At 35.7% G+C, this 14358-nt stretch overlaps 2 protein-coding genes across 3 annotated transcripts in view; one reads left to right on the plus strand and one right to left on the minus strand.

Moving 5' to 3' along the window:
* Positions 1 to 4777: 4777 nt before the first annotated feature.
* The window catches only part of LOC131047685 (SAC3 family protein A), a 79864-nt gene continuing 70283 nt past the window's right edge, over positions 4778 to 14358 (minus strand). For both annotated transcript variants that reach the window (XM_057981481.2, XM_057981482.2), the window contains exons 11-13: positions 6316 to 6449; positions 5978 to 6207; positions 4778 to 5883 (exon numbers count right to left, since the gene is read on the minus strand). In XM_057981481.2, the coding sequence (XP_057837464.2) occupies positions 5788 to 5883; positions 5978 to 6207; positions 6316 to 6449 (460 nt within the window). In that variant the 3' untranslated portion in view covers positions 4778 to 5787. The remainder of the gene's footprint in view (positions 5884 to 5977; positions 6208 to 6315; positions 6450 to 14358) is intronic.
* LOC131875505 (uncharacterized) lies at positions 10279 to 13097 on the plus strand. Its single transcript, XM_059220015.1, has 4 exons — positions 10279 to 10376; positions 10713 to 11321; positions 11460 to 12910; positions 13020 to 13097. The coding sequence occupies exons 2-3, from the start codon at positions 10735 to 10737 to the stop codon at positions 11698 to 11700; spliced, it is 828 nt and encodes a 275-aa protein (XP_059075998.1). The 5' UTR covers positions 10279 to 10376; positions 10713 to 10734; the 3' UTR covers positions 11701 to 12910; positions 13020 to 13097.

Here is a 14358-nt window from a genome sequence, read left to right on the forward strand (position 1 = left end):
TTTGATAAAACATGTTTGTATGATCGATGTATGAACAAGATCACCGTCTCAGAGATCTATATATATGGAGTAATTTGAGTATCTAATAAGAAGGGAAGATTGATGATTTGAAAATGAAAATCATGAGAGAAGATAAGATGTGAAGAGTGACAGAGATATTCAGAGGTCACCGAGAAGGTTTTTCAGAAAACAGTTTAAGGGACAGAGTATACAGAAGAGGTCACGGAGTTGATTTATCAATTACCGAGGTATGCTATGAGCAAAGTAATTTCATATTGAGCATATAGAGTCTGTTATAACATTTCAGATGTGAAGTTGCAGATATTTGTAAAGATTTTTGATTGAATTATTTGAGTTGTAATAGAAACCTTTAACAGGGTAAAAGACACTAACAAAGTCTATAAATTGTAAAGCCTTTAACCAGGTACAACATTTTGTAAAAGTGTTTGTAAAATCCTTTAGCAAGGTAGATCTAAAGATCTTGATACTCCTAACAGAGTAAGCTATCAGAAATAGCTAAACATGTAGCTCTAACTGAGCAACATTTATTATTGCAGTAGTGAAGTTGTGGGTGTCATCCCCACCACAGTTTCTCTCTCTAACAAAGAGTTTCTGCGTAACCAAAATATTTGAGTTATGGAGTGAAATGTGTATGAATGTTATTTCTATGATTATGTTTTAACATTATATATTATGAGATCAGCTATACACAATTTATGTTTATCAGTAAGATTGTTTTTGAAGAAAAGTTTTGAAGTACTGATTCACCCCTCCCCTCTCAGTACATTAGCTTTCCTAGTTGGACCTAACAATTAATAATGTTCAATTTATCTTTCTATATTCCTTTTTCATGCCTAATTTTGTTCAATTTAGTTTCAACATTTATTTAAATCTCCATGGAATATTCTACTACAGATGAACATGTTGCTTTTATTTTCACATTCCACATTTACTTCTATATGTGTGTTAAATGGATGGTTACATAGATGGTTGAATTCTATGTGAGTTTTTATCTTAGTCAAATCAATTTCCTTTGCCATTCTAAGAGCTTAGAGAATGAACTACCTTTGGAGCCATGTTGTTGATGTTGAACACACTTTTTTTTGAAGTGGATGAAGTTTTATGGCAAAGTAATCAATCCACGTTGTTGATGTCAAACACGATTTTTTTTTAAGCAAATGAAGTTGAATGGCAAAATAATCAATGTGAAGTGACAATTGCAATAGAATAGGTGCATGGATGAGGTGAACCACCACCCCAATAACAAAAAGGATTCCTAGACATATATATCAAAAAGACTAATTGATAAAGAGGATCACAATGATACAATCACAAAAAAAAGGTTAATCTTTGACCCAAACTCTTTTTAGTGAGGACTTTTAGGAATTTTAATACCTTTTGGGTAAGAATTCCAAGCTTATCAATTGAAACCTACAAATTGTTATTGAATGCTATCAACACTCTTAGTGAGAGAAGCCACTTTGGTCTAGATGTTGAATATGTAAGCTTCAATCTTAGGATTTACTTTGAGCCATGTTGGTGAGGTTGATTACGATCTTTGGGGTTGGATGAAGTTGTATGCCGAAGTGATATATGTAAAGTGATGATCACAATAGGGTAGGTGCATGGGTGGGGTAGACCGCCCTAATGTAAAAAAAGTGTTCCTAGAGCATATCAAAAAGATTAACTCAAAAAAAGAATCATGATGGGACAATTGATGTCAAAATGTTGAAATTAGCCGAAACTATTTTTTAATTACAATTTTTTTAATATTTTAATACATTTTGGGTGGGAATTCAAGTGTAATTGATCGAGTTGTTCTTGGACTAAGAGAATTGGTTTCAATACTCACAAAATCTTACAATCTATAAATCACTTATGACCTACAACTCAAAGACTTCGAGTTTCTAAACATCTATCACACCCCACTAGTGTGTAATATTATAAAACTACTCAATGATCTCATATTCAAACTACTAATACTAAAATCTAGCCACATAAAGTAGCATATAAAGACTTATACATGCTATATCTGGTATATGAACTCACAAATATACTACTTCCATTTTTAAATAGTGTCAATACAATGTTTTGAATCACCAGCTACAAAGAACAAACCCTTAGTGTAGCCCACTATCTCATATCCAAGGTATAGGATGAATAATTTTAGGACTTATTTATGCATCATGATTTTCAAACATTTAAACAACCTAGAGTTAAGCTTTAAAAATACATCTATGGAGTCTTGTGGAATATACCCGAAGGCATGTTAAAACTAATAGTTGTGTACGACAATTATCTAAAACTTGGATCTTAGATTCAAAGCAAACTTCACTTCACTGATCCCTTTATGGGAATCTAACTTAGCTAAGAATTAACATCTCTTTTGACGATATCTGAAAAGACTTGACACATGGCCTCTAACTTTAAAAACTTACTTTAAAAAAAATTCAAATGTTGTGTGTTATGTTCACCAAAATATGTTACATTAGGTGCATTCATATGATACTATTTTTTTATTATTAAAAGCAACAAAACAAGGGTGTTGACCCTATACAAGCTCGGGTCAAATCAGGCCAATAACACCAAAACAAAAGATCATTGTTAAAAGGCCTATCCAACCAACAACAACACAAAAGCAAAACCCACCTCATTAGTGGGGAGGATCACCCAAAACTCAACACGAAACAGATTGGTGGGGTACAGAGAGAGGGAGGAAAGACGACCTTTATGCCTACGACAAACAACAATCCAGGCAATAATATTATTAGGAAGATCATCACAAGAGGAAACAAGCGAGGAAATCGTGTCTATCAACACCCGGAGCAAACTATTGTTGCAAAACAACCCCTGTAGCAGACTGTTGCTACAAAACAGAAGCGGCAGGTGTAAAAACCTCAAGGCTGGAGGAGGCCACACCAATAGAATCCAGGGGGGCGGAAATAAAAGGCACAACCTCATCCTAAAAGGAGTCATCATCAACGTGTGAAAAGTCATCAGAATTAGGAGCCTTGACAATCAAATGATCAGCACTACCATCTTTCCACCAAGTATCAGCACCTTTACAATGACAGAGAACAATTTGAAGCTAAATAATCAATTGAAAAACATCTACGATAGTGAAAGGGGAGACCCTCATAATCTAGCGATTGAATTCATGGCCGATCCCCAACTATAAGAACCACATCCATAGGGAGAGGCATAGAGATGTCAATGTCAAGTAAAATGCGAACAAAATTAGAATGACCCATGAAGGACATGAAATCATCAAACTTTAAGGATTTGGTCGATAAAAGTTTCCTATGGCCTCTAACAAGAATGCTCCCAAAAATGAAGAGGAAGATTGAGAAAGCAAACCCACATCGGACTCACATTGGGTGGTTCAATAAAGCAGGGGTCCCATGGAGGGGGCTTAAGCTCTATTTTCAAGGAAGAGGTGATCCCATGATGAAATTATTTTTCTATTAGAAGATTATTTAGAATCATTTCCCAAAAAATAGGAGCCCCTACTCTTTAGACTTGTCATTTTAAGGAGGTGTAAATGGGATGAGGCCATAAATTGCCCCACCAGCTTAGGAATATTTTATGTCATTTGTCAATCATCTAAATTTTAGAAAAAAAATAAATTTATTTACAGCAAAAGTTCCTTCAACATCCTTAAATTTTTAAGCTAAAGTGTCAATACAAAATTCATGGGACTACCAACTTTAAAATATTCCTAAAAAATCTCAGCAGCTCCAACTCTAATTTTTAGGAAGCCCCCTTCCATAAGACCCCAGCCTAAAAGGGTTAAAAGAAACTATCCAGGGTTTGACCAAGAGAGAGTTAACTCCTCAAGCCCACAGCTTGCCCAGCACCAAGTCACGATCATCAAAAGAACTAAAGGAAGCAATGAAAAAACCCTTCGCACAAGAGAAAAGCTCAATATTACCAGTAACCAAAGACTTCCAATAATCACTCACCCAATAATTATCAATAAATGCATTCCATAGAGCTATTTTTCATCACATAATCATAATTGCATATATCTCACTATACTAAAGGAGCCTATTTAGCCGTCTTTTTACAATTAATTCCTTGGCCACTTAGAAAACATAGTCTATCACGAAATACCTTCAGCATGAGCATAAAGCATTTGGTTCGGCTTTGCCAATCTCACAAATAGATATCCATGCCCTTAAATGAAAATCTGGAAGTCTGATTACAATTAAGTCTATATGACTTGGTGTGTGTACATCTAAATGCGCATTAATAAACATTGCCTGCCACCGAATAGCTTCAGCAAGATCATCATGCATTCTATTGAGATTTTGCATGTCTCAGAAATTGAGCTCAGCATGTCCATAAATGCAATAGATATTGTTAATCATGAAATGAGGTCACATGCGCCTTGTGTATGTCTACAATATTTCTGAGACTTTTTCAATAAAATATCCCCAGTTATATAGTGATACTGTGAATATGCTCTGCTGTGGAATGGATATCTAAACTTCCTCAAGCTGCCCCACTTTCATATTTCTGAGATTAAAACGTTTGGCATTTCAAATGAATTTAAACTCCAGTTGCATGAAATGGGATCACGTGTCTCTTGTACATCTAAAATGCACATTAAGTTTTCCATGATAAAGATAACAAGGTTATTCTGTAGAAATTTCTTTGGGACAATTTCCGTAAAACATCCCCAGCGAAAGGTTAATATTGGGAATTTGCTTTAATAGAGAACGGATATCTAAACTTCCTCAAGCTGCCCCACTTTAATATTTCTGAGATAAAAAAATTTGGTGTATCAAATGAATTTCAACTGCGATTGCATATTTTACAGTTCATTAAAAACTTACATAACAGAAATGTATGCATGGCCTGATGAGCAGAGGCTGCCAATTACATGGGTGCAATTGCTTTATCGAACCATTTAAGGAACAAGAATGAAATACGCACATCCAGTTAATGCCTAATTAGAAAAGATGTGGAAATGCTTTCTATGGAAACACCCCCAAAACTATTTAGGGTCATGACAATGCTTTAAGCGTTCACCAATTGTCTTGGAAAGAACCTGTCATAAACCCTAGCACTTGGAACCTACACGACTCTAAGATTCAATAAAACAAGACACTTGAATTTGTTCCAGAATTCAGCAATGCTGTGTCCGACTCTGCTCGTCATACATACATATTACCAGGTCTAGCTCCCATTGGAATAATTTTCAATATCTGTCTAAACAATTTAGAAGTGCATGTGCTTGAAATATGCAATATCTGCCGACTGCCGTCTAAAACACACAGCATCTTCTACCATATTAGAACTCTTCTGAAGTTTCCCTATCTGAAAGCATACAGAAGTTCCATCTTATAGCACATATCAAGCATTCTTTTACTGGCATATATAGCCCACAGGGCCATATATTTCTGTTTCATCATATTGGCAAGATCCAAAAGGGCAAGTTCAATCCAGTAAAAGGATGAGCTGCATTAAGTTAAACTCCTTTACATTCCTTGTTAACATACCAAAGAACCAGATGGATTTTCCCAACTCAGCTATGATTACATGCTTTCACCTTCTCTTTGTATTGATACAATTTAAAACAGTTTGTTTGAGCTTGAAGGATAAAGAACAGGGCAAGATTTAGCTCCATTGCTTCACCCCAGAAACTTCAGGCATGTGCAAGGATGGCCCGTCATGATGTTATTAATAAACACCAAAAAAGTTATAGTATTACAAATCAATTAGACCACTAATTTTGGCCTGTGATTAAAAAATAGAAGTATTGCCTGACACAGTACACGAAAATTATGCCCTAGCAAAAAAGTCATTGAGGCCAAGGTATACGTCACCATGAGGGACAGCATCTTCAGGTTCGGGCATAAAAAGACTAGAGGCAGTATCCTACACAGATAAATAACAATTAGAAAAATGAGGTAATCTTTGGCACTCCTAACATATAAATTTAATCGAATTAGAATTTATCATGTTAGCTTACCTTTGCATTGAGCTGTAGTTCTCCTGTACTCTTATCTCTGATAACAATTGCACCGTGTGCTCTCAGCCATTCTTCACACTCATCAATTCCATCAATTTCATCACTACTCTTGAATGAAGTAGCATCTGTAAATCCTAATATCTGAGCCATGAAAGCAACTGGAACTGTTGGCCGGTAAGAACGGGAAATGCATCTGACAGCCTTGAACCGCATTTTCTCTACATATAGATCTACAATTTTGAAGTTGAATCTACTTAGCAAAATTATATCTATAAATCTCACCAAAGAACAGTTTATAATTCAAATATAAATTTAAAGAAAAAATTTTAGATCCATACCCATCAGACATGCACTTAAGGTAGAAGCAGTTCTGTATAAACGGAAAAAGGAGGTGTAATTTCCAGAAGAAACAGCTGCTCGGACTGCCAATGCATGCTTTACAACATCATCACTTTTGGCATCGATTGACAACCTGAGCAAGGGAATATAGAAAACTACAAGGTGTAAGAACAAAGAAACTATACTATATGGGCCATATATCAGTCAAGTTGTCATGTTCAGAAATCAATGGCACCACAAGCTATTGGGACATCTTAAGTCTTATGTACAGCACAATTATTATATTATTGCTCTCGTTGACTTTTTATAATGATCCAAATAAACACATTCATCTCCATTAATTATTTGTGGAGTCATTCCCAAAAGTTTGTTGACAGAAAAAAAATTTGAATTATTAGTCTCTGGAAAACAAATATTATTGTCATATACAAGTAAACTTTCACATAATTTAATCTGATAGGGATTTCAGAAAGAATTTTTATTTACATATCAGAAGTACAATTTGTTTTTACATACAAATAACTCATTAGGATGCGAATCTATTGAGTGAGGGAATAATTCTATTTAGAGGTCCAATGTGCAAGGCAACTACCCTCTTCTTAAAGATCAATTTCCAATAAAGTATTTAGGTATTTCCACGGGTAGCTGAGTGCAAGGAGTAAACAAAAAAATAATCTCCCTGGCCAAAAACTGTGTTATACCATTTTATTTTTATATGTATTGCCTTTATCGCCAAATCTACTGAGAAGTAAATATATTAGCATATAAATTCTCAATAAATTTCACTTTACCTCTGATGTTGAATTAATCACCATCACTACTCACTCTACTCTCAGTATAGTAGCTCCAAATAGATCTAAAATCAACAGTATGAGAATCAACTAATATTTCTGCATGAGATATATTAGAGGCATCAAGCGGCAGTATACTAATACAATTGATGTATTTCATGAACAACTGTATTTTTAAGCTTTGTCTCCTTGGGTAGTAATTCTTATAATCCAGACGAGTGACAGCTAAAGACATTTTCTTTCCATGCTGATACAGGGTAGTGAAGAAAAATCCTACAAAGCAACTAATTCTGTACTAGTTTTTTTCATATGATATTTTACTCTTTTCAAAGTTGAATATCCAAGTCAACTAAAATAGATTCAAAATTAGAAAACACATACTTTTAAGAAACTGATTCTGTACTAGTTTTTTTCATATGATATTTTACTCTTTTCAAAGTTGAATATCCAAGTCAACTAAAACTAGATTCAAAATTAGTAAACACATAATTTTTAGTGATTGAGATCATTGGCCCCTCATTGTATATACACAAAGATGAAAGTCTAATAATAACTGCTAAAATGTAAAAAGGTGGCAGGCCTCTCTCTGTGGACACACAACAATGAGAATCCATAAGGATTCAGAATGGACAATATATAGGATAACAAGGTAAAAAATAATATGGTGAAGCGCAGTTACGACAAGGGCTAAATGTAAAGCAATATGGTAACAAAATACGACGCATACAATGAGAAATCAGATCTGCATAAATTAAATTAGAGATATGATTTAAAAGCACTTGTGGAGATGCAGTTGTAGGTGAAGTCAAGGCATTTAGAAGAAACCCTCCTAAACCACAAGCTGGAAACTCTAGAGACATGGCATACATCAGAAGCAAATACCTATCCATGAACCTTCAATAGTCCAGTTTTGGCTACTAGTCTTCTTTCCTCTTATCATCTAAGGGCATATGCAAACATGGTCATGGCAGATCATATGATTTCTTCTTTCAGAATGGTAAGGAAAACCTATAAATATGGTTTCAACCCTTAAAACTTTTCATTTCCAGATTTGATCAAGATCGTTGACCCAACGAACAGTGTTGACTGGACAAAGAAAACAAACATCACTGGCCCAGTGAGTAACGTGCAAAAGGCATAAAACTCAGAATATCACCAACCTGTCCAGTAATATTCAACAGACATTGGGATAGATAAAGAATCACATGAAGGATGAAAAGATAGACCACAAGTCTTAAAAGACAAAAGAGAGGGACCTACAATCAAATCTCATCAAATGATCAAGCCAGCATTGCATTGAGAGAGATTAGTGCAGCTCAACAAAGAAAAACTAATTGCATGAAAAGCCAAGCAACACAATAAGTTAAAGGAGTCTCCTAAGCCACTGTACTAGTATACTGCAACTCTATGGTTCTCCAACTCTCAACCAAGGCTAAGTATGGAGTTTGAACTTTCGACTAGATAGATAAGGCATGCCAATAAGTTGTGTATGCGTACATAAGACATCACACCTATAAGGTGATTTGGCTCTTAAATATTTGTCTTTTCCTTTTCTGTTGCTTGTGCTTTTTCCTTCTTGCCTTTTGAAATTTGCCTTGACATTTTTATTTTTGTTCTTCCTCCATATAGGTTTCGAACGTCAACGGGTTTGTAAAATGACAACACTAAGTAAGTTCACACCTAACCAAGAGGGAGATTTAATCTAATTACTTAGACAATCCTAGACTTGCACCTTATCAAGGAATGCAATCTTGAATACAACCTTAGTGTGTCCATAAGAGAAAGGCGAAAGAAAAAATGTGATGAAGATTGACAAACTCCAGTTGATGGTAGAAGATACAATGATAGACAAGCTTGAGACATTGTCAAGAGAAAGGTGAAACTGTGGATGACCAGCATAAAGAAAAAAAATGTGTTGGAAATTGGAATTACATCCTATGAAAGATAAGACTTGCAAGTTTCAACGAGGGACAAAACAGGGCAGGGACAGAAGGGAAGCGGAATCTTCTGGGACAAACATGGGATGGATTGGGAGTAGGAAGCAAAGAGGGTGAATGGGGTGAATGGGGAGATAGGGGAGTTATGCAGACACACGAAGTGAGCCAGTTGTTCTGAGAATTTGAGGATGTGAGAGCTTAAGGAATTATGCATGCACGAAGGACAAGGTGAGATGCAATAAAATTATAAAGGGCAAGATTAACTTGTATGAGGTGAAAATGTAGGCCATATATGTCCAAAAGTACTCCAAAAGCTAGAAACAATTATGCCATAGAGTGGGGTGAGATGTGTTGGTAAAGGTTCAGGAAGCTTCTGGTAGTGTTCGGGAAGTGTTAATGCCATTTTGTACAACACACAAATTTGAGCGGATGGGAGATAAGTACCATCAACCATTTGAGTAGGTGGGGAATAAATATCACAGACCTTTTCAAGTAGGGAATAATTTCTTATGCCATAATTTTGATATTAATAGTTTTTATCAAAGAAGCATCAATCGTTTGGGGAATTAATCGGCAAACCAAAAGTATAAGATTTTTTCAAAAAATCGGAAAAAAATTGGATTACAAAAAAACGTAAAAAATCTACAAAAATAATAAAAAAAATTTATTTTTTAATATTTAAGGGCATATGTATTCTATTAATCATTGTTATTCTTAACTATTAATCATGATTAATATATTAAAATAATTAAAAAATATAATAACAATGATTAATAATTAAGCATTATAATTTATATATATTTATAAAATTTAATTCTTAACTATTTATCATTGTGAGTATATTTTTTACAAAGTTCCAGGACTCGCCAAGACTCGCCAAAACTCGGCGAGTCACGGGTCGAGTCACCCTCGGCAAGTCCTGGGTGGCTCGAACCCGGACTCGGCGAGTTTTGGCCGAGTCCTAGCGAGTCCTGGAACTCGGTGACTCGGCTCGGACCCGGCGAGTCCCGAGCCCAAAACTCGGCCGGCGTAAACAGCCGAAAAAAGCAAAAAAAAAACATTTAAAAAATGGTTTTGCTTGCTTTTTTTTTCATTTATATTTTTAGCTTAGTTGTAAAAGGCATCTCATTTCATTCTATTGAAAAAATAGGAGGAGAAGAGTGAGTTGTGAGGAAAAAGAAGAGAGCATAGTAGGGCAACCAGCAAGGAGGAGGAGTAAAATTTCTTCAACAAATCACATTGGGGCAGTGTAATACTTGCATTTGGTGCATCAAAAGCTTGTTAGAGAGGATTGGAAAGAGGTTGCATTTCATTTCAACCTTCTTATAAGAGGTACGATTTATATTTTTTGGTTTTTTTGGTCTTTTATAAGCAAAATTTACACTTTTTTTGTTTTCTTAAAACTTAAAGAAATCAGCAAACCCTACAATGTACATTTTTTTTGTTTAAAAATGTACATTGTAGGGTTTGCTGATTTTTTTATGTTTTGAAATGAAAAAACAATCTACATGGTAGGTTTGCTAATTTCTTTGAAAAAAATGATGCAAATTCTATTACATTGTTTTTTGTATCAAAATCAAAACATTGCTATTATATTTTTTTTTGTATTAATTTATAATTTAACAATGGACAAATATTCATTTTTTTTGTAATTGTGTCTTATTGCAGCAACCTTCAACTTTTGAAAACAATGTCTACTTCCAGTCCTCCTCATAGAGCAATCCCGGGTAGAAAAGATCCAGCTTGGAAATATACAGAACCTTTTCCTAGGCAAAAAAAAGGAGAGGCAAAATGTAAATTTTGCAAAACAATCTTTCATGGAGGCATAAATAGATTGAAATACCACCTTGCCGGCATACGTGGCCATGATGCAGAGCCTTGCACAAAAGCACTTCCTGAGGCTATTCGTGAGTGCCAAGTGCTATTAGAAACATTTGAGACTCGAAAAGAAATAAAGAAGAGGCAAAGGGAGGAGTTGGCTCAAGCGAGCATTGGTTGTGTTGGAGAGGCCTCTTCCATGCCTTCATATTGTCCTAGTGGGAGTGCTAGTGCTTCTGTTGCCGGTAGTGTCAGTGCTAGTGGTAGTATCAATGCAACTCCAACCATTGGTCCTAGAGTTCGTAAATCTAGGATGGATTCATATTTTGAGCCATGCACTACTTCTGGTGCCCAACCTTCACTTGAGAGCATGGCTTGGAACAAAGAGGTACACAATAAGGCTAAAGCTGCAATTGGAAGATTTTGGTTTTATTGCAATATTCCATTCTTCGCAGCCAGGTAATTCCTTTTAGTTTTTATTTGATTGTTTTAAGTTTTTAAGTTGTTAATATTCTTAATTTGTTTTGTGACTTTGTGATTGTCTAAGACTCTAATTTTATAATTTTATACTTATCTTATTTAATTTATTTGTGATAGGTCTCCTTATTGGCAAAGCATGGTTGATGCCATTGCTATTTGTGGGGCGGGTTTCAAAGCCCCTTCTGATTCCGAGATAAGTGGCCCAATCTTGATAGAATCGGTGGCTGATGTAAAAGCCACATTAGAGGAACATCGAGAGATATGGAAGAAGAAGGGTTGCACCATCATGACCGATGGTTGGATTGATAGGAGAAATCAGACGCTCCTAAATTTTCTTGTTTTTTCTGCAGGTGATTGAATAACTTGAATTTTATTAAATGATTCTTATTCGTATTTTTTTTTTGAGTTGAGATTTATTGAATGATCATTGATCACTGTTTTTGCTTTGTTTTCAAATTTCAGGTGGCACCATGTTCATTAAGTCCATTGATGCTTCTGCACATTCTAAAAATGCCACTTACCTATGTGAGGTTATAGAGGAGGTCATATATGAAGTGGGCGAGGAGAATGTAGTACAAGTGGTGACCGATAATGCAGCAAATTATGTTGCTGCAGGTAAACTTTTGATGGAGAGGCACCCATCTATATTTTGGTCTCCCTGTGCTGCCCATTGCATTGACCTCATGTTGGAGGACATTGCTAAGATTGCATGGATCAGGACATATGTAGAGAAGGCAAAACATATTTGCAAATTTGTATACAATCATGCATGGGTCCTTAACTTAATGAGGCAATACACGGGGCAGAAGGAGTTAGCTCGTCCTGGAATCACTAGATTTGCCACTAACTTCATCACACTGCAATCCTTGATTCGCAGTAAGGCAGCTTTGAGACGTATGCTTGTTGGTGAGGAGTGGACTTCCTCATCCTATGCTACAAGTGTTGCAGGAGTTGATGTTGCAAAATACATTTTTGATGAGCCAGGCTTTTGGACCCCTTGTGCTGAGATCGTGAAGGTAAAATTTTTAAGCATTCTAATCTCTACCTTATGTTTTAAGTTTTCAGTTTTTATTTTTATTCGTATTTTTCTTTTATTTGCTTATTTTCATTTACAATTTCACACTTACATTAACTGATATTACATATTGTTTCACAATATTTGCAGTTCATTGAGCCCTTGGTAGTTCTCCTACGTGTTGCTGACGAGGAGAAGCCCAAAATGGGCTACATATACGAGGGCATGGATAGGGCCAAGGAGGGCATCAGATATGCCTATGAAGGGGATGAGAGTAAGTATCGTCCCATTTGGGATATCATTGACAGGAGATGGCAGACCCAGCTTCACAGGCCCCTTCATGCAGCTGCTTATTACCTCAATCCGGCATTCCATTTCCGCCCTGATTTCAAGGCGGATGAGGAGGTTCTTAGTGGGCTCTACTCAGTGATAGAGCGAATGTCGCCTGGTCATAGCAGCAATATAGTCCAGGAGCTAGAGGCTTTTTCTAATGCTGAAGGGGAGGTCTTCTCTCGTATGCTTTGCAAAGAAAATCGGACAAAAATGCAGCCAAGTAAAATGTATATTTTAAGAAATTAAGAGCATAATTTTAATTATATGTTATTCAATTTGTTATTAATTATTAAATGAGGCTGATTTTGTTTTCCTTTTTCTCATCTCAGATAGGTGGTGGCAGATGTTTGGTCCTAAAACACCAAATCTTCAACAGGTAGCCATTCGTATTTTGAGCCAACCATGCAATGCTTCCGGTTGTGAGCGCAATTGGAGTATGTTTGAGCACATACACTCCAAGAGGTGCAATAGACTGTCTGTGGAGAGGTTGAATGATCTAGTCTTTGTTCATTACAACCTCCGTCTTAGACACAAACAGGTTATGGACCATGACAGCACCCCGATCACGCTAGAGGAGGTTGATCCAGAATCTGAGTGGATCAGTGAGGCTACAGATCCTATGTTTGGTGATGAGGACTTAGATTGGATCGACGAGGTAGATAGAGAGGCTGAGGTTGTAGCCATGGCAGAGGAGGAGGTTAGAGCGCGAGGAGAGCCAAAGCCAGAGCCAGAGCCAGAGCCAGACACAGCTGATGTTTGTGAGGGTAGAATGGAGTCACGGGCAGAGAGTATGGCTGTTGATGCATCCAGGACCTACCTTAGGGTTAGACGCCTTCGTAGGAAGGACCCAGGCTCCTTTGCGCCATAGACTTGTAGTTGTTTTACTTTTGATATATGTGTGGAACTGGAACATTTGAATTTTGATGTCATGGATTTGATATTCCATGAGTTTTGTAATATTTTTACATTTGACACTATTTATCTATGGTTATTGGTTGCTATTTCCTTCAGCTACAATTTGCGTTTATACTAATGTGATCGATGTATACTTGTGTATGTGATCAAATTAACTTCTATTTGATGATGTTATTGTGTATTTAAGGTTTGTTTAATAAAGGGTGCATGAAACAAGTTTTAAATCCTTAAAAATCACTAAATTTCTTGGGTTTTTCACTTTGCCAAGTCCTGCCGAGTCCTAGCCGATCCGAGTCCCGAGTCCCGAGTCGAGTCACCCTTGCCGAGTCCGCGCCGAGTCCGAGTCCCGTTTCTTTGATTTTTTAACTATATTTAATATAATAAATATAGTTAAAAAATATACACAATGATAAAGTTAAGAATTATATTTTATATATATTATTCTAATTTTACGTTCAGATTTAAATACTGAAATATTTAATCATTATTAATTGTTAATAGTTAATTATATTATATTCTTTTTTTTTTATTTTTAATTTAAATGTAAGAGTGATTTTATTAATTATTTTAAAAATATTGAAATTTATATTAATGTTAATATTAAATCACACGAAGCATAATGTGAATAAAAATTATAAATATTAATCGAAAAATTAAAAGCAAAACTATAATTCTCATTTCAAATAGATCAAACTTTTCTTTTTGCGATCCGGCTTCACTCGTACTCTTCTATCGTGGCTTCTTTCCAGGCTT

The sequence above is a fragment of the Cryptomeria japonica genome, chromosome 4 (genome assembly GCF_030272615.1).
Source record: "Cryptomeria japonica chromosome 4, Sugi_1.0, whole genome shotgun sequence".
Taxonomy (NCBI): domain Eukaryota; kingdom Viridiplantae; phylum Streptophyta; class Pinopsida; order Cupressales; family Cupressaceae; genus Cryptomeria; species Cryptomeria japonica.